General features: G+C 39.0%; 1 protein-coding gene across 1 annotated transcript in view; it reads left to right on the top strand.

Annotated features, from left to right (window-relative positions):
- The window catches only part of RECK (reversion inducing cysteine rich protein with kazal motifs), a 109,159-nt gene extending 99,542 nt beyond the window's left edge, over positions 1-9,617 (top strand). The window contains exons 18-21 of the mRNA XM_026678363.2: positions 731-941; positions 3,938-4,011; positions 7,664-7,819; positions 9,166-9,617. Of these exons, the coding sequence (XP_026534148.1) occupies positions 731-941; positions 3,938-4,011; positions 7,664-7,819; positions 9,166-9,381 (657 nt within the window). The 3' untranslated portion in view covers positions 9,382-9,617. The remainder of the gene's footprint in view (positions 1-730; positions 942-3,937; positions 4,012-7,663; positions 7,820-9,165) is intronic.
- The last annotated feature ends 8,946 nt before the right edge of the window (positions 9,618-18,563 follow it).

Below are 18,563 nucleotides of genomic sequence, written 5' to 3'. Positions count from 1 at the left end.
TTCTCTGTGAAGTAGGAGTCTTATTTAAGTTTCTCAAGTAAATGCAAAAATTGCAAGCTCTCAAACTCTATAATATGTTTTAAAAATACCCTTTGACATTTACAAATAATTTGAGTTGGAAAAAACTAAATAAGAGAGTAGATAAAGAAAGATAAACCTATAAAGCTGTTGTTTATCATAATTCATAAATCTTAAACCTGAATAAATCCCAAAGTTGTGAAAAGGGTATGTCATAGGGTGGGTAAAATGCAACAAAAGATTTAATAAACAACAACAACAACAACAACAACAAAACAATAATAATAGGGTTGGAAGGATTTTGACATGCCTTTCACTCTCTGAATAATCTTAATATTTTGTAGAAGCATCTAAAACTCAGAATATAACATTTATGGCTAAGCATCATAATGTTATGCTTTACAGAATTGAGGAATTGGTCAAACAGTAATTTAAAAGTAACCTTTAAAAAAAAACCACATAAATTTTGTATAGCGATTAAGGTATTATCTTTGAAACCAGGGACTATGAGTTTCCCCCTTCTCTTTTCTTTTATAGTTTAACATTGGATTTGTTCTACTCTTGTATGTTTATCTCTATTTTACAGGATATTGGATAATGTAAACATTGAAAAAGAATTACTCTTTTTGCATACAATTTGGGAAATTATATTCTTCTCTGATTTTGGAAATAATTCCAAATTTCTCTGCTGATATTTCTTTATTTATTTCAGTCCTTTTGCAAATCAGTAGATTTGGTATGTGGCCATAACGGGGAAACTTATAGCAACGTCTGTGCTGCTTTTTCTGATCGTGTGGCTGTTGATTACAATGGACTTTGTCAAGCTGTGGGAGTCCTTTCTGACTACAGTTATCAAGGAGAATGTGTATCTGTTACATGTTCCCGTCTTTCAGCAACAGGATACAAGCCAGTTATCCCACCAGGTGAAAATTCTGGCATTAATATTTGATTGACATTTGAATTATGCATACAAAATATTGCTTGGGATCATCTTAGAAAAGGATACAATTTTGGATTTTGCATACATAAAATGAACTGATTCTTCATTGTGGTCTCTAGATTCACACTGAGGGGATTTTGTGTCTTTGCAGTATCTTTGTTTCAATTGCTGAATTGAGCTTTCATTTCCCTTTAAAGCCTACCAACCAGTTGGAAATAATATATAGTCTGGATTTTTTAGATTTGTATCAGTGATAAACATTTTGTCCAAACAAGGATAAACTGATCTTTGCTCAATAATTTTCAGTCAGTTGTTTCAGCCATACAGGTGAAACTCGAAAAATTAGAATATTGTGCAAAAGTTCATTTATTTCAGTAATGCAACTTAAAAGGTGAACCTAATATATGAGATAGACTCGCAAAGCAAGATAGTTCAAGCCGTGATGTGGCATAATTGAGATGATTATGGCTTACAGCTCATGAAAACCCTAAATCCACAATCTCAGAAATTAGAATAATGTGAAAAGGTTCAATATTCTAGGCTCAAAGTGTCCCACTCTAATCAGCTAATTAAGCCATAACATCTGCAAAGGGTTCCTAATCCTTTAAATGGTCTCTCAGTCTGGTTCAGTCGGAATCACAATCATGGGAAAGACTGCTGACCTGACAGTTGTGCAGAAAACCATCATTGACACCCTCCATAAGGAGGGAAAGCCTCAAAAGGTAATTGCAAACGAAGTTGGATGTTTCCAAAGTGCTGTATCAAAGCACATTAATAGAAAGTTATGTGGAAGGGAAAAGTGTGCAAGAAAAAGGTGCACAAGCAGCAGGGATGACCATAGCCTGGGGAGGATTGTCAGGAAAAGGCCATTCAAAAGTGTTGGGGACTTTCACAAGGAGTGGACTGAGGCTGGAGTCAGTGCATCAAGAGCCACCACACACAGACGGATCCTGGACATGGGCTTCAAATGTCGTATTCCTCTTGTCAAGCCGCTCCTGAACAACAAACAACATCAGAAGCGTCTTACCTGGGCTAAAGAAAAACAGAACTGGTCTGTTGCTCAGTGGTCCAAAGTCCCCTTTTCTGATGAGAGCAACTTTTGCATCTCATTTGGATACCAAGGACCTAGAGTCTGGAGGAAGAATAGAGAGGCACACACTGCAAGATGCTTGAAGTCCAGTGTGAAGTTTCCACAGTCTGCATTGATTTGGGGAGCCATGTCATCTGCTGGTGTTGGTCCACTGTGCTTCATTAAGTCCAGGGTTAACGCAGCCATCTACCAGGAGATTTTGGAGCACTTCATGCTTCCTTCCGCAGACAAGCTTTATGGGGATGCTGACCTCATTTTCTGTAGAGTTGTAATTGCAGGAATGTTCTAATCTCGGATGGCAAACCTCAGATAAAGAATGTTTCCAAGCAAATACAACTCAGGCAAACAAAGTCACTAATCTAAAGGAGGATTAGAGAGAGGAAGTAAACATATGTTAGATTTTAACTAGAGATAATTAATTGTGTTAATTACTATGCTAAACAGTAACGAAAGTTAAGCAGTAACCAAAGTTAACCAATGTTGGAGGATAAATGTGTATAAATGCAAGATTAGACTCCAATAAAGTTCATCATGATTCAGTTGATCATGATCAAACAACTCGACTGCCTCGTCATTACAACAATTTTCCAGCAGGACTTGGCACCTGCCCACACTGCCAAAAGCACCAAAACCTGGTTCAATGACTGTGGGATTACTGTGCTTGATTGGCCAGAAACTTTTGACCGGAACCCCATAGAGAATCTATGGGGCATTGCCAAGAGAAAGATGAGAGACATGAGACCGAACAATGCAGAAGAGCTGAATGCCGCTATTGAAGCATCCTGGTCTTCCATAACACCTCAGCAGTGCCACAGGCTGATAGTTTCCATGCCACGCCGCATTGAGGCAGTAGTTGCTGCAAAAGGGGCCCAAACCAAGTACTTAATACATATGCATGCTTATACTTTTCAGAGGTCCGATATTGTTCTATGTACAATCCTTGTTTTATTGATTGCATGTAATATTCTAATTTTCTGAGATTGTGGATTGGGGTTTTCATGAGCTGTAACCCATAATCATCACAATTATGACACATCATGGTTTGAACTATCTTGCTTTGCATGTAATGAGTCTATCTCATATATTAGTTTCACCTTTTAAGTTGCATTACTGAAATAAATGAACTTTTGCACAATATTCTAATTTTTTGAGTTTCACCTGTATATTTGTGCTACCAACTGTCTCCATCTTTTTCTTCCTATTTGAGCAATGAGAACTTCAGTCCTATGTTGTATGAAGTCTCCCTCCCAATTATAAGCAAATTTGCAATGAATTGGTCCATGAATTCACTCTTCATTAAATATTATGATGTTCCATGTCAAAAGGATGCTCTTCAAATGATGCCCTTCTTATGGTTGCCTATTAATACTATTTCTTCCCCAGACATTTAGCTGATTACTTTATTATCAGTGTGAATTACAAAGGCCACAGTGAAGAACAGGTTATTTGTTTGTAACTCTAGTAGTGCATATGTCAAGTTTAAATTTATTCTTGGACAATTTTCACTATCTACCCTCCCTCTATTTTGGAGCTTAATTTTCTCTTGATGATGATATGATATCAGTAATAAATAGGATTCCATAGAAGCTAATGTTCGATATTGGTGGATGTTCCTAAAGAAAGGTATACTAAAAACCAATTGTAAATAAGTTCATTGTGGAGGGAAAGTATATGAGACTCTAGAGAATGAATCAGGAATGTGAAAGCTTAGATAAAGCTGAAGCTAATATTTCTAATATTAATAAAAAGGGCTTATTTGTGTGTTGCTCAGTGAAGATGAAACATGTTCTTATATTCCTCTAGGATTTTTAATTATCATACATTCATAGCAGGTTTTTTTAATCCATTTCAATCCATCTTTGTGTATTTGCTGTCTTTTTATTGTGCAGGAGCTTGTTGTCCTTTGTATGCAGGAATATTGAGGGTCTTATATGACAAAGAAAAATTGGATACTTTTGCCAGGGTAAGTAAACACTGTCTTTTTTATTTACAAAGTTAAACTATTGGGGATGGCCATCTATTCTGGACTTGCCGATATTCAACAGGATTTATAACTGCAAATGGGGGAATAGGAATGGAAAACAAACAATCATTTACTGGATAGTAAATGATCTTCTTTGTAGTGACATAAGACAAGCTCATGTGGCATAAATCGTGGTAATGTTTTATAGGCTGTAGTTAGTAGCCGTGATCTAAAATAAATATAGATTGCACTGAACAAGTGACTATATACATGCATCTAGGGGACCACCTCTCCCCAGGTATATCAGCTTTCCCCATTTGATCCCACAGAGAAGGCATGCTGCAAGTGCCATTGGCTAAGGACTTAAATCTAGTGGCTCCCAGGACATGTGCCTTCCTACACTCCTTCCATCTGAATTTAGATTAGCTTCACCCTTTTTGATTTTTCAAAAGGCTCTCAAGAGGTAGTTATGCTCCCGCACTCAGGGCTCCTGTGGTCTCTATGGTTCCTAGAACTGGAACTGTACATTTTCTTATACTACAGTATATTCATATACCACCTTTTACATTACCTTTTATTCTTTAAACTTTTCATCTCTGTTTTTTAAGATCTTATTAATTCCATCCAACATTCTGACTTTTCTACTTGCCCTTTAAGTTGTTATTCTTTTTTCATATATTTATTTGTGGTAGAAACTGAAAGACATTATTGCAGTCATTAAATGGCACAAAAGAAATCAATATGAAAAATTTCCGAAAATGAGCTGAGAATATTAGAATAGTTAGGAGAAATACATAGCAAGAAGTATACATTGAAAACAGAAAATACTGAGATAATTGCTCAGGATACATATCTGCAACAAGAAAAAAAATTCAATTATCAATCAGAATAGTATAACTTTTAAAATGGTAACAAAATACAAATAAATATTAATAAATAAGTAATAAAATAATACCAAAAGGACAGTGGAGTTTATAAACTTAACTTACAAAGCATGTCAAACCTGAGAAAAATGCAAAGTAGTCCTTGATCAACAATCCTAACTGAGACTAGAATTTCTGTCACTAAACAATGACAAACATCATGGCACTGCATCAATAAATAATAGTTCTGGTTGCAGTTGTTAGGCCAGGACTGCCTTATCATTAGGCAAATATCTCACACTTCTGCCATGCTACCCTCACCTTCACTTGGCTCCACCAGAATTCTGGGGTTGTCATCCAGAACTCTGCCCTGCATCCCTACTGTCCTGCATTCTGCCGCCTCTGTTGATCCCACCTGACCTTTGAAATCTTACGCTTTCTGTTGACAAGGGCCATTTAGATACTCCTTTATACCCCAAGGGCAGTGGAGTATGCAGGATGGCAGTAGTGTAAAGCCCAGTGCAGTGTGGGGAAAAAAGCAAAGCTGGGGAGGCGATAGGTAAGTAGTGGTAGTTGAAGCACACCTTGCAATTATTATAGAATAGCAGAGTGGGAAGGGACCTTCTAGTCCAATCCTCTGTTCAAGCAAGAGACCTTATACCATTTCAGACAACTAGCTGTCCAGTCTCTTAAAAGCTATCAGTGTTGGAGCACCCACCACTTCTAATGGCAGTATACTAAGTATTCAAATCTTGATGTTCCTGGGGATGCTGTAACAAGAATAACGTTATATAAAAACAGCATTCAGGTATAAGTAGCATTTGTTCAATAACTGGCAAAGTCATTTGTGGCTATCCAAATTCAGGCAGCTTTAGTTGCTCTTTATTGTCCTTTATCTGATTTTACAGTTAAAATGATATCAGGAGACTGATTTCTAAGTTTCCTTTAGGCAAGAATCAGCTGAATGACTTTGGCCAATTACTCTCTCTCAGCTCAACCCACTCACAAGTTTGTTGCTGTATGGAAAATATTTTATATGTCTGTGGCAGGAATATTCAATATGTTTGCCACCTTGAATTGACCTCTCTCTTGACGCACACACACATGCACAAACATATTCAGTTTCTATGAGGAAAATAAATGACAGGAATTGGGAGGGGGCTGGTGGGTGATAGCGTGGAAAGTCTGAAAAGAAGGACTAGGGGAGACATGATAGCAGTGTTCCAATATCTCAGAGGCTACCACAAAGAAGAGGGAGTCAAACTATTCTCCAAAGGCAGGACAAGAAGTAATGGGTGGAAACTAATCAAGGAGAGAAGCAACTTAGAACTAAATTCCTGCTAGAACAAATAATCTATGGAACAACTTGCCTCCAGAAGTTGTGAATGCTCCAGCACTGGAAGTTTTAAAGAAGAGATTAGATAACCATTTGCCTGAAGGGGTGGGGGAGGGGTTGGACCTCCAAAGTTCCTTCCAACTCTGTTATTCTAAGGCAGCTGCAATAAATTAAAAATAATCAAATGTTCCGATGACAGGAAGAAAAACAGCTCAGACTTCCCAAAGGAAAAAAAAAGCATGTGTTGGTGATTGACAATTCGGTGACAACTATTGACAATTTCAGTGATGAAGCACCCACAATCTCTAGAGACGGAACAGCTTGCCTCTAGAGGTTGTGGGTGTTTCATCACTGAAGGTTTTAAATAAGAAATTGGACAGCCAATTGTTGGTAGTGTAGACTCTCTTGCTTGAGCAGGGGTTGGACTAGAAGACTGAAAGGTCCCTTTCAATTCTATTATTTTGTGATAGAGGAAAAAGGAATGATATTTCTACATGTATGTACTAGATGCACCCAACTAAGCAGAGAAAATAAATGAATTCTTAGTTAATCAGCTGAGGAATGCAGGAAACACACTACTGTAGTAATGGAGGACTTTAGCTACCCTGACTTCAACTTTGTAACAAACTCTACAGCAAATGAGAGATTGAACAGGTTCTTGATGTGCCTAGCTGACAACTAGTACCCTGATAAAGTGAGATCTCCATATGAAAAGGAAGAACCTTGAGATCCAGCTTACATTCCCTTTTATAGCTTAACAGAACAAAGAAAATGCACGATAAACATTGATTGAACAAGATAAAAGTAACCTCTCCTTTGCACAGTAAATCAACCACAAAGGTTGCTTGAATTTCACAAAGAGACATACTAGACACCAGTTTTGCACTAACAAACATTTTCTTATCAGGAAATAGTATCCATCCATTCTTCTGTAGTTTATCTTTTCAGTTTAGGACTTAGAAGCTATCAATCAATCCATACAGTGACAGGATAAAAAGTTTTCTTACATTCCAGTCTATAGTGGTTTGATAAATCCTCATGAAAGAAAGAAATAAGTTAAACTAAAATTCAAAGCAACTACTTTAATTAACAAGTTATAAAATCCATGTTATGTGCCCCTCATACATGAATCGCTGTTGTCTTCTGATGGGATTATGGATTCCATCATGGCTTTGACCAAGTGAGGTTTTCATATAAATAATAAAGGGATGGGCTATGAACTTGGATAATTTGCAGCATTCTCTGCTAATGGTAAGGACAATTCTAGTCATATTTTGCACTCTTGATCAAGTATACCAAAAGCACAGCCAAATTCAAAGATGCTCGTGTTATTTTATGAGGGTCTCCATTTTACAGAAAGTAATGCATAAGATATGTGTACTAAAGTGTTATACTAGGGATACAATTTTGTAAAACGTTAGAAATTTTAAAATATTTTTTGTGGGTTTTGTAGATAACCAACCAAAAGCCTATCACAGTCCTTGAAATACTTCAAAAGATCCGTCTCCATGTTTCGGTACCACAGTGTGATGTGTTTGGATACTTCAGCATAGAATCTGAACTTATAATTCTTATTATTCCCGTTGATCAGAATCCTAAGCCTCTTCAGGTAATATTTTAATTTTTTTGCATTTAATTTTACTTAAAAAAACCAGAACACAGCATAAATTCTCTAAGACTTCAAAATTATTACTGAAACCCAATAATATTAAGTTTGATTTTCTCCAGATTATGGAATAAACAAACTTGTGGTAAAAATATGTCAAAAAGATATTTTGGTTTATCTGTGTTTTAATGGATATAGTTACTGCAATTATTTTAATACTTTCACATTTCCAATATAACATAAGAGATTCTAAAGCCAAATTAAAATGAAATAAACATGACATACTTAACAAGTAACATAACATAAATGTTATGAATAAAACATGCCAATTGAAATGTTTAAGGGGTTCCTATAATGAATCAAAAGTTATTTTAGAAATTTCCAAGAAACACTATCAAAAGCTTCATTAATAACAGGATCTTATAAAAGGTCTTATAAAAATATGAATCTTTTTAGAATTTCTCCAAAATGATTTGAGGGATGATTTAATCAAATTTCCCTTGAATTAAATTGCTTCTTTAATAAGCATGACAAGTTCTAATAAATATGTCAAAGAGAAGGAGAAATTCAAAAGGAGAAAAATGTATTCCTTTCTTCTCTGGAAAAGACCTGATACAAAATAGAAACAAAAATATAAAAGTATGACTATAAATATAAATGCTGTAGAAAAATTTTGGAATGATGATCTCTTTGAAGAAACCAGTATAAAATAAGGAATACTACAGAATATAATCTGTGCTTCATTTTATAAATAAAAAGATACATTCAAGAAGCAATATGTAAAACAAGCTACATTAGCTCTGTTTGCCCATGCTTAATTGGACTGGGAATTAGCGTAGTATTGGGAGTTCCTACCAAAACTGAAATAAAATCATAGAATGGCCTGTATAAATGGCGTTTCTGAGAAATTCTTTCTCATTTCTCTCTACAGCTGGATAATAATGAGAATTGTTATTTTAATGAAATAATCCTCCCATTGTGTCTACTCCAATTCTAGCATTGTAGATTTTAACTTTTTTTTCATTCCAATAGGGAATGAGAAGAAAGAAAGGAAATGTATATTTTGCTGCAGCTAGGAAGTTTTTAAAAAATGGCTATTTTGTAACTGGCAGTGACAACTCAGAGTGCACAGAGGATGAGTTATTTGTCTCAGGGGTAGCTGATCTGGTCAAGAAGACTTGTAAACGTAGCCACTAAAAACCTTCCTTATTGAATTTATAAAAAGACAATTTGAATCTTATTACACGAAAGAAGCACTCTGAAAATTAGATGATAAAGCCAAAAGTTGCATATTTTCCATAATGACCTCCTTTTTACTATTCACTAAATTCGGTATTATGTTTTCCTAGATTGAAGCATGCAATAAAGAAGCAGAAAAGATAGAATCACTGATCAACTCTGACAGTCCTGCTTTAGCATCCCATGTACCTCTCTCAGCGCTTATTGCAGCCCAGGTGGAAGTGTCATTCAAGATGTCTTCGTCTCATAGTCAAATTATATTAGCAAACTATTTGGTCTTTTGGAACCTTGTGCTAATTTTTTTAGCCATCAAGTGTAATACATAGTAAAAAAAATATTCAAGTAGACTTTAATATTTATTTTGCGAAAGACATTCAAATCTAGTGAAGTAACAATGTCATAATTTGTGGACCTACTTGTAGGCCCACAAGGATTGCTTCACAGAATTCCAACTGTACATTTTAATTACAAAATTGGGTTATTATTTGCCATTAACTTAATCTTTAATATACCGTAAAATAGCAAATAAACAGTGCTGTACAATATAACAAGTCCTGAATATAACAAAAATTTTCAGTGATGAAAGTAGCATAAAATATCACTGTGGTGTTTCTGTATACACACTCATTTCTTTTAGCCTTCTTCAGTTAGGTTTGTTTGGAAATATCTATTGTAAGGTTTTTGAATGTCCTGGCAAGGGAAGTTAAACTGGCTTCAGACCTAAATGGAAATGGAAAATAATTTTTAGTCAGATAGCTTGCTGTTATTGTGGGTCTTGTAATTTCATAGGGGTATGTTCAATTAGTTTTTAAAATCATAGCTTTAGTGTTTTAACCATCTTTGATCATTAGATGCCTTAATGCAATAATTTTAGTGGCAAAGTAAGATATAAATTAAATCAATAAATTATTAAGTACTGTTGGATATTTTAAACTTACAATATTAACAGATTAAATGAGTGAATATTTACACTCATTAACGGATATAACTCTAGCATACATTTTTCAGTTCTCCCATGAGCTGTTCAGAGCATCCAGAAATGGGAGGTGCTTCAGTCTCTTCTGGAAAGGCTGGGCTTAAAACTCCGGGACGCTCCTCCTCCTCCACGGGACTCCTCAGCGTCCCCCAGTTTTAGCTCAGCCTTCGTGGTAAGAGGTTGTGCACTCCCTGACTGGAACGGCTTTTCTCAAATTCAGGTTGGATCTTTAAAACCCTTCACCATCTAATTCGGCTTTTCAGGCTTTCCCCTCAATTTATGCAAAAAGTAATAATTCTAAAACAGTTTCCCTCATAAATTAGCAGAGCCTGCCACTCCGCAGGCAGCTTGAGGCTATCGCCTCAGGAAACAGCCTTATCTACCATTCCGATCACTTTCCCTCGTAAATTAGCGGAGCCTGCCACTCTGCAGGCAGCTTGAGGCTATCGTCTCAGGAAACAGCCTTACCTACCTTCCAACCATCTGCTCTGCGATCGGAACGGAACACTCGCAGCCACGGCTTTCCTGGCTTTGCTGTTTTCTCCTGACAGCAACATTTAAATCGCAATTAGAGCAGCAGCAGCAGCGGCTCGTCAGACAGCTCAGGCTTAACACCGGTGATTCCGCTTCCCGCCCTTTTCAACGGCTGCCTCAATTTCGCGCCTAATTACCATAGCCTCCATTCCTCGCTGGTTTCCCTTGCTGGGGACCGAGGTAGTAACTTTCCATTGTGTCCTTCCTGGATTTGGCTATCCTTCTGGCTAACGTGGAACTAAATGGCTACTCATTTTACAGGCATTTCTGTGTATTTGCCTTTGGATCATTTACTCAATCGGAAATTGCGAGTGACAGTTATATTGCGGGGCATTTGTCTCTGACAGGCAAGGAGTCACATCAGAGCCTGTAATAGCTCGTTTCCCTTGCTGGGGACCAGGGATCCGGAGTTTTTTCTCTCACTTGGAGCACTTGGGGGTTTCCCTTGCTGGGGCCCCTTAGATACTGTTCACCATTTAATCTCTTATTCCCATAAATATACAGTCTTACCTTCCTGGAGCAGCGTTCTGATTTCAACTGCAGGGGAAGGCATCTCCCCAAAGTTCAAATTTCTACCACAATATCAATAATAATCATAATAAATTTAAAAAAATTAAAAAATTAAATTTACATTCAGAGGCAAGACAATCCATCATACAAAATGGAACGTGACAACGCTTTCCGCTCCAAGCCAAGTAAGTCCCGAGACAAGCCTGTGGGCCCCAAAAAGGCCTCTAAGGCAGCAGATAAGGATGCCCATAGAAGGCACCTAGCATTGGAAAGACAATTGCAAAAACAAGCCAGGGAGGCAGACAGGATGGCTATGACTGATCGGAACCCAAACCCATTGATGGGGCCCTTGGACCTATCTACCCAGCCCAGACAGGCTGTTTCTAAACCCCCCATAGGCACATCTCCTCCATTGAGCACTGGCCGGCCAATTCCTGAAGCAACCTTCCCCCCTACAGCCGCCGGCCTAAGACAGGAGGAGGGATTACCTGAGTCTATTCCCATCGAAATGAGGCAATGGATGGAGATGGCGATTCAAAGGGGCATTGCGGCTGGAGTTCAGCAATCCATCTGGACCAGACACTTCTCGACCGCTTCGGATGCGGGATCCCTGTCCGCCCGCTCCTTTGGGCATACCCAACAACATCAATCTCAGGTATTCCCCAATATTCTTAACATACCGGCCCAGGGCCTTTGGGAGGAGGTGGACTTTGAGGACCAGGAGGTTTCCATGGAGGGGGGGTCGATCCATCGACTTGGGGCTGTCAGAGATTGACCCGCTAGAATGGGGAGACGAAGGCCTCATTCCAGACCAACCTACTTTTTCTGGCCTTTTTCGTCCACACCTCTTTAAATCTTTACTGTTCAAGGCAAAGAACACAGCTAAACTAGGCACATCAGACCCTCATCCATTACCAACAGAGTCTCAGGACGAATCCCAGGACCTAATATTCTCGCAACCGGCTAATGAGGCGGAAACTATCCCTGTCCCTTGTATGTTTGCTGAATTAGTACAAAATCAATGGGCATCAGCAGCATCATACCCAGCCCCAACAGGGTACGATAAGCGATATTTTAATTTGGCACCAGAGTTTGCAAATTTTCTCAAAATGCCCAAGGTGGATGAACCCATTGTGGCACTGGCCTCTTCTTCCACTTTCCCTAACGAGGCCGAGGAAGCCCTGAGACCAGAAGAAAAGAGAGCAGAGTTAGCACTCCGTAGGGCACACATTTCTGACGCCTGGGCCATTAAGGCAGCTACAGCTACGTCCTTTTTTACTTGTTCCTCCCTCCGATGGCTCTCCCACCTGAGGGATATATTGCCGGCATCAAATGTCAGAGCTCACCAGGACATAGCTAAAATTATGGCAGCCGCAGAGTTCTCTGCCGATGCCACATTTAATGCAGTCAAATTCTCATCTAGGGCCATAGCATCTCACGTATCAGCATGGAGACTGCTATGGCTCAGACATTGGCAGGCGGATACCAAGCATAAATGCAAGTTGGCATCAGCCCCAATATCAGGGGATAAATTATTTGGCAGTGTCTTGGAGCCCCTCCTTATAGAAAATAGAAAGAAGAAAAAAGTGCTTCCCCCTCTTTTTCGTAGGCCTGAAAACAACGCCCCAGTTGTTTCGAAGGGGTTCCTTTCGGTCCTACTATCAGGGCCCTTACGTTCCCAGATCTCAGAGAACATCAGGCTACAGGCCCAGTTTTAGACAGGATAGGCCTGAATCTTCCAATAGAGGTCAGCGGGTAGGCCAAAATAGTAGAAACCCCAGAGGCACTAGAGGCCGATTTTTTCGTCGCCCCAAGTGAGCCCTTGACAGCAGTTCCCATTGGAGGGCAGTTAAAACTGTGTGCCGATCAATGGGACAGCTCCACCTCTGATGCGTGGGTCAAGGACACTATTAGGTTTGGCTTGGCGCTGGAGTTTCAATCCTCCCCCCCCCCGAACTTTTCCATTAGGAGCCCTAGGTCCCCGGACCCCATTAAGAGGGCGTTGATGCAGGAGGCTATCAATCATCTTCTACATATTCAGGCCATTAGAGAGGTTCCATCTGAACAGCGGGGTCAAGGCTGTTACTCTCTATTGTTCGTGGTCCCAAAGAGTTCGGGGGGCTGGAGGGCAATTCTGGACCTCAAGCGTTTGAACAAATCATTGGTTTATCGAAAATTCAAGATGACTACTCTCCAGTCCATTCTGCTTAGCATCAGAGAGGACGATATCATGACCTCAATAGATCTCACAGAGGCTTATCTACATATACCAATCAGACCTGCCCACTACATATATCTTAGATTTTGCTATTGTGATCGGCACTATGAATATATCACCCTGCCATTCAGTCTGGCTTCAGCCCCTAGGACTTTTACCAAGGTCCTCGTGGCGTTGGCTGCCTCGCTCAGGATCAAATCTGTCTGCTTACAATGTTATCTGGATGATATTTTAATTTTGTCATCTTCCAGACATCAAGCAAAATTGGATACCAAGTTTACTTTTCAGGGTCATGGCTTTTCCATAAATTGGGATAAAAGCCACTTGATCCCCTCAACTAGGCTAGTTCATTTGGGGGCAGTGATAGATACCGTGGAGGGCAAGGTCTTTCTCAGGACAGGTTAAACAGTATTCAGTCTTTGGCCAAAGAGATCAAGGCCTTAAAGAGGGTTTCCCTGGCATTGCTGTCTCAACTGTTAGAGAAACTGATTTCTTGTATTTCCATTGTGCCTTGGGCTTGATTCCATTCTAGACAGCTGCAATGGTTCCTGCTACCTTTCCAGCAATCCAGAAGAGCCACCTCCAATGTCCAGATAAAGGTACCGCACAACGTTCTCCGATCGCTCCGCTGGTGGTCAGAAAAAACGATAAACAGGGGATGCCCTTTCAAGGAAACTCACAGGGTAACGATCACAACCGATGCCAGCCTGGTAGGATGGGGAGCTCACTTCCAATCCCACACTGCACAAGGAATTTGGATTATTTCCGAACAATCACAAAGCATCAACCTGTTGGAACTGCGAGCAGTTCACCTGGCCTTACGCAATTTTCTACCCCTTTTCTATTCACGTCACGTTCTGGTCTTGACAGACAATACCACAACCAAGGCCCACGTAAACAGACAGGGGGGTACTCATTCCAAACTTCTGATGCTGGAGACGACTAAGTTGTTCAAATGGGCCGAGGCCAATCTGTCTTTGCTCAAGGCAGAACACATAGCAGGGCATTAAACACACAAGCAGACTGGCTCAGCAGGGCCACGATAGATCAGGCAGAGTGGCGCATACACCCATCTGTCATCCAGGAAGCAGTGCGGAGGTTTGGGCAACCGGTAATCGATCTATTTGCCTCTCCTCTCAATGCCCAATTGCCCCGCTATATCTCAAGATACCCGACTCAGGGGGCGGAGGCCGTCAATGCCCTGCGATGTCAGTGGCCTCTCGGGCTTCTATATGCGTTTCCTCCACTCCCAGTAATACCCAGGTCGATCCAGAAGTTATTGGAGGAACGAGCGGAATTGATATTGGTCGCCCCTTACTGGCCCAGGCGAACGTGGTTCGCAGATTTACAGGACCTGTCAAGAGAACAACCTTGGAAAATTCCACCGTTGAAGGTTTCCCTCTCCCAAGGGCCGATACTTCACCCGAACCCACAATGGCTCAGTCTAGCCGTATGGAGGTTGAGTGGAGCCGTTTAAGGGCCCAACAAATTTCAGAGGATGCTATTGCCACTATTCAAGCATCCAGACGGGCCTCAACAAATCATATATACGAGGCCACGTGGTCAGCCTTTTGTCGCTGGTGCCAGGGGTCTAAGATCGACCCAACTGTTCCATCAATAGGACAATTATTGGGCTTTTTACAGGAGGGGTTGACCAAGGGCCTATCTCCAAATACGTTACGTAGACAGGTGGCGGCTTTAGCCTCGGTGATAATCTGGGGTGACCTCCGTTCCATAGCACACCATCCACATGTCCGCAGTTTTCTCAAGGGTGCTGCAAACTTACGACCTCCTGTAATTCACCGCTATCCCACCTGGGATCTCAACAAGGTGTTAACCGCACTTACAACTGGTCCATTCGAGCCTCTAAGAACCACTAGTCTTAAATTCCTGACATATAAGGTGGCCTTCCTAATTGCAATCACATCAGCTAGAAGAATTTCCGAATTGGCGGCATTGTCAATGCATAAGGACCTGTGCGTGTTTCATGTGGACAGAGTGATTCTCCGTTTGGATCCATCGTTCACTCCTAAAGTAAATTCAACCTTCCACAGAACATAGGAGTTGGTCCTTCCAAATTTCTGTCCAAAACCATCTCATAGACTGGAACATCAGTGGCATAGACTTGACGTGCGAAGGGCCTTACGCATCTATCTAGACTGCACAGCGGCATTTCAAAAATCTGAGGCTCTATTTCTATACTTCAACCCATCCACTTTAGGACAAAAGGTGTCGTCCACGACCATCGGTAGATGGTTGAGAGCCACCATAGCTAAAAGTTACGAATGCCAGTCCATCTCAGTGGACATTACAGCCCACTCAACAAGGAGTGCGGCAACGTCAGCAGCATGGGCCACACAGGCCTCCATAGACGAAATTTGCAGAGCGGCAGCTTGGGCTTCACCATCTCCCTTTGTCAGAAATTATAAAATTGATGCCTATGCCTCAGCAGACGCTTCCTTTGGCAGAAGAGTCCTGCAGAAGGTCCACAGAGTATAGGAGTGGATTTCAATCCAGACGGAGTCCCTCCCTAAGGACAGGCCAAGCTTTGGTATGTCCCATTTCTGGATGCTCTGAACAGCTCATGGGAGAAAGGGCATTGGTACTTACCTGATACGCCCATTCTCTGTGAGCTGTGAAGAGCATCCAGCCCCACCCATTTCTTTCCATCTGGTGGGGTTCTGTTCCAGTCAGGGATCTAGATTAAATGATGAGTTCCGGACTTTGGCACTCAGTCTTCGCTAAACTGGGGGACGCTGAGGAGGAGTCCCGTGGAGGAGGAGGAGCGTCCTGGAGTTTTAAGCCCAGCCTTTCCAGAAGAGACTGAAGCACTTCCCATTTCTGGATGCTCTTTACAGCTCACAGAGAATGGGCGTATCAGGTAAGTACCAACGCCCTTTTTCTTCTGTCACAATCCTTAAATTGCACCTCAGCATCCAAATGCCAGTATAAATCAGGCAATTTTTTTGGTTGCATTACTTTTTTATTAAGCACATGCTCAATTGCATTTTTACCATCCTTCCCCCATCCTTATATAATAATTCTAAACCTAGTTTATCCAAAGAAAATTACTAAGCAGAATTAGAACTGCGACGGAAAAATTAAAAACATTGATACCAAATATTATATGCTTTCCTCATGTTGTGAAAGTATATGTTTTTCTCTGTGCTATGCAAGGATACCATAGTGTATATGTCTATGCCAATTTCTATTTTTACCTATGCATATAGGTCAAATGATCCTATATAGATAAGGAAGATTAGTCCAGAACATAGTTTTGTGTATATGAACCATCTACTCTGCATATATCAACAGCTTTTTATAGAGGCAAGGTTGGATTAAAATAATTGTTTTCATTTCCATTGAAGATGAAATTGGTGTTTGTATACGTATCTATTTTGTGTATAATTTTCACAGTTGAAACATATTTTATAAGGTTAAAAATATTTTTATATTAATTTGGAGGAGGGGTGCAAAAGGTACAGCTGGATGTCACATGTACCCCTCAGTGCAATGGAAATAGCACTGCCCTTGTTTAGAGGTATATTATTCAGAATATCCGTTTTAAAAATTAATTTTTGAAAATATTGCTGCTGCTTCTACTAAACAAATGTACCAAAAATGAATACATTTTAATGTAGAATCCTATATTAGTGGAAGTAAATACATAATGAAGAATATAGCCATGAGCCTTGTTCTGCAAAGAATGTGAAGTAAAATTATTCGCGCACAGAAGGATTTGCCGAATACTGTTGCCTCATTATCAATCATGTTTTAAACTAGTTTTCTTTCTTGTGTTTAAAATATATAAAAGCTGCAGCTTGAATAACAAATATTGTTTACACTGACTTTCTTTGATAATGATAAAAAACATTAAAATATTTGTGAATGTCATTCTACATAATGCAGTATTTGCATATTATTCTAGATACTTAGGTAAATATTTTATACTATTATACTACTATTTTATGCAAAGTGTGTGTTTTAAATCAGAGAACAAAATCCAGGAAGAAAGTTTTTGTACAAATCATAAACCAAAGCTATTTAGGTGCTAAATAGAGATTTACTACATAATAATCTACTGGATTATGCTCTTACACTTTTTGTGCACCTGATCTCTTCTAACATTTTGTTATCAGTATTCTTAGAAGTCATTTTGAAGTATGTATTGATACGTAGCACCATCTGTGCCAAATTGTTAAATATTTAAAAAAAATGAAAGCTATCTTAGCGTTTATGTTAGCAATAATTTGTGGTAATTATCTTATTTTGATTCTTACAAATAAGTCTTTGCAATGTAATATCAAAGCTTTTATTTTAATAAAATATTTTTATATTTTATGCCTCGTTTACAAATGTATAATTTCATAAAAATGGTACACTTTTATATTGATAGTTTTGTTGTTATACAGAATAATAATCATATGCATTTTTTCCAATATTCCACTTTCTCAGTTTGCACAGAGCTGCAACATAACTATGTTTTGTTGCAGTTTTGTTTCTGAAATGTCTGAATTTTGGGCTGGTGCAATGAAGAAATCTCACTACAGGATTGAAAATGCTATATATGAAACAAACAGCATTTATAACAACAATATAACTCAGTAAGTTAGAAAAACAGTGACATTTGAAAATAAGAAATGTTTAAAATTGACAAAATATTTTAACAGCAACCCTTTTGCTTAAAAAGCATTTAATGGATTCTGTTCTAAGCTTTTGTCTGTACTACTTATTAACAGTGAATGATAGATAAGCAAGTTTGTCAGGTTATAGAACCAGAAATGTGTTTTTTAAATTCTTCGCTCTTGGCCCACCATCTGGTTCTGTAACCTGACAAATTTGCTTAACTTTGACCTCATCTGGGCTTTCTGATACAGTTGAATGAATCCACGTACTTACACTTTTCAGTATTATATGCGGCAAAACACATTGCTGTTACTTAATGTTTAGAATAAATAAATTTGATATTTTTCAGTTTTTCATCAGATTTAATTCACAGTACAGCATAAGACATCACAAATTATAATTTCATTTGTATGCCACTTCTTTTTTCCATAGGGCTTAAAGAGAATCTTAGTTCAGATTTTGATTGGAGAATTTCTTTTAAAAAAAAGATATAATGTTCCCGAACAATTTCATATCTAATATGGTTAATTTGCCACTTTTAATACATGTTCAAAGTTTTAATGTAATTAATACTTTTTAAGTAACATAATTCATTTCAAAGTACTTTTTAAAATAAAATTCTGCCAATGGTTGCTATAAAGCAG

The sequence above is a fragment of the Notechis scutatus genome, chromosome Z (assembly GCF_049901735.1).
Source record: "Notechis scutatus isolate UNSWTSFEM ecotype Mainland chromosome Z, rNotScu1.2, whole genome shotgun sequence".
Classification (NCBI taxonomy): Eukaryota; Metazoa; Chordata; class Lepidosauria; order Squamata; family Elapidae; genus Notechis; species Notechis scutatus.
Note: the sequence above shows the minus strand (reverse complement) of the source record. Positions and strands in the feature narration are given on the sequence as shown.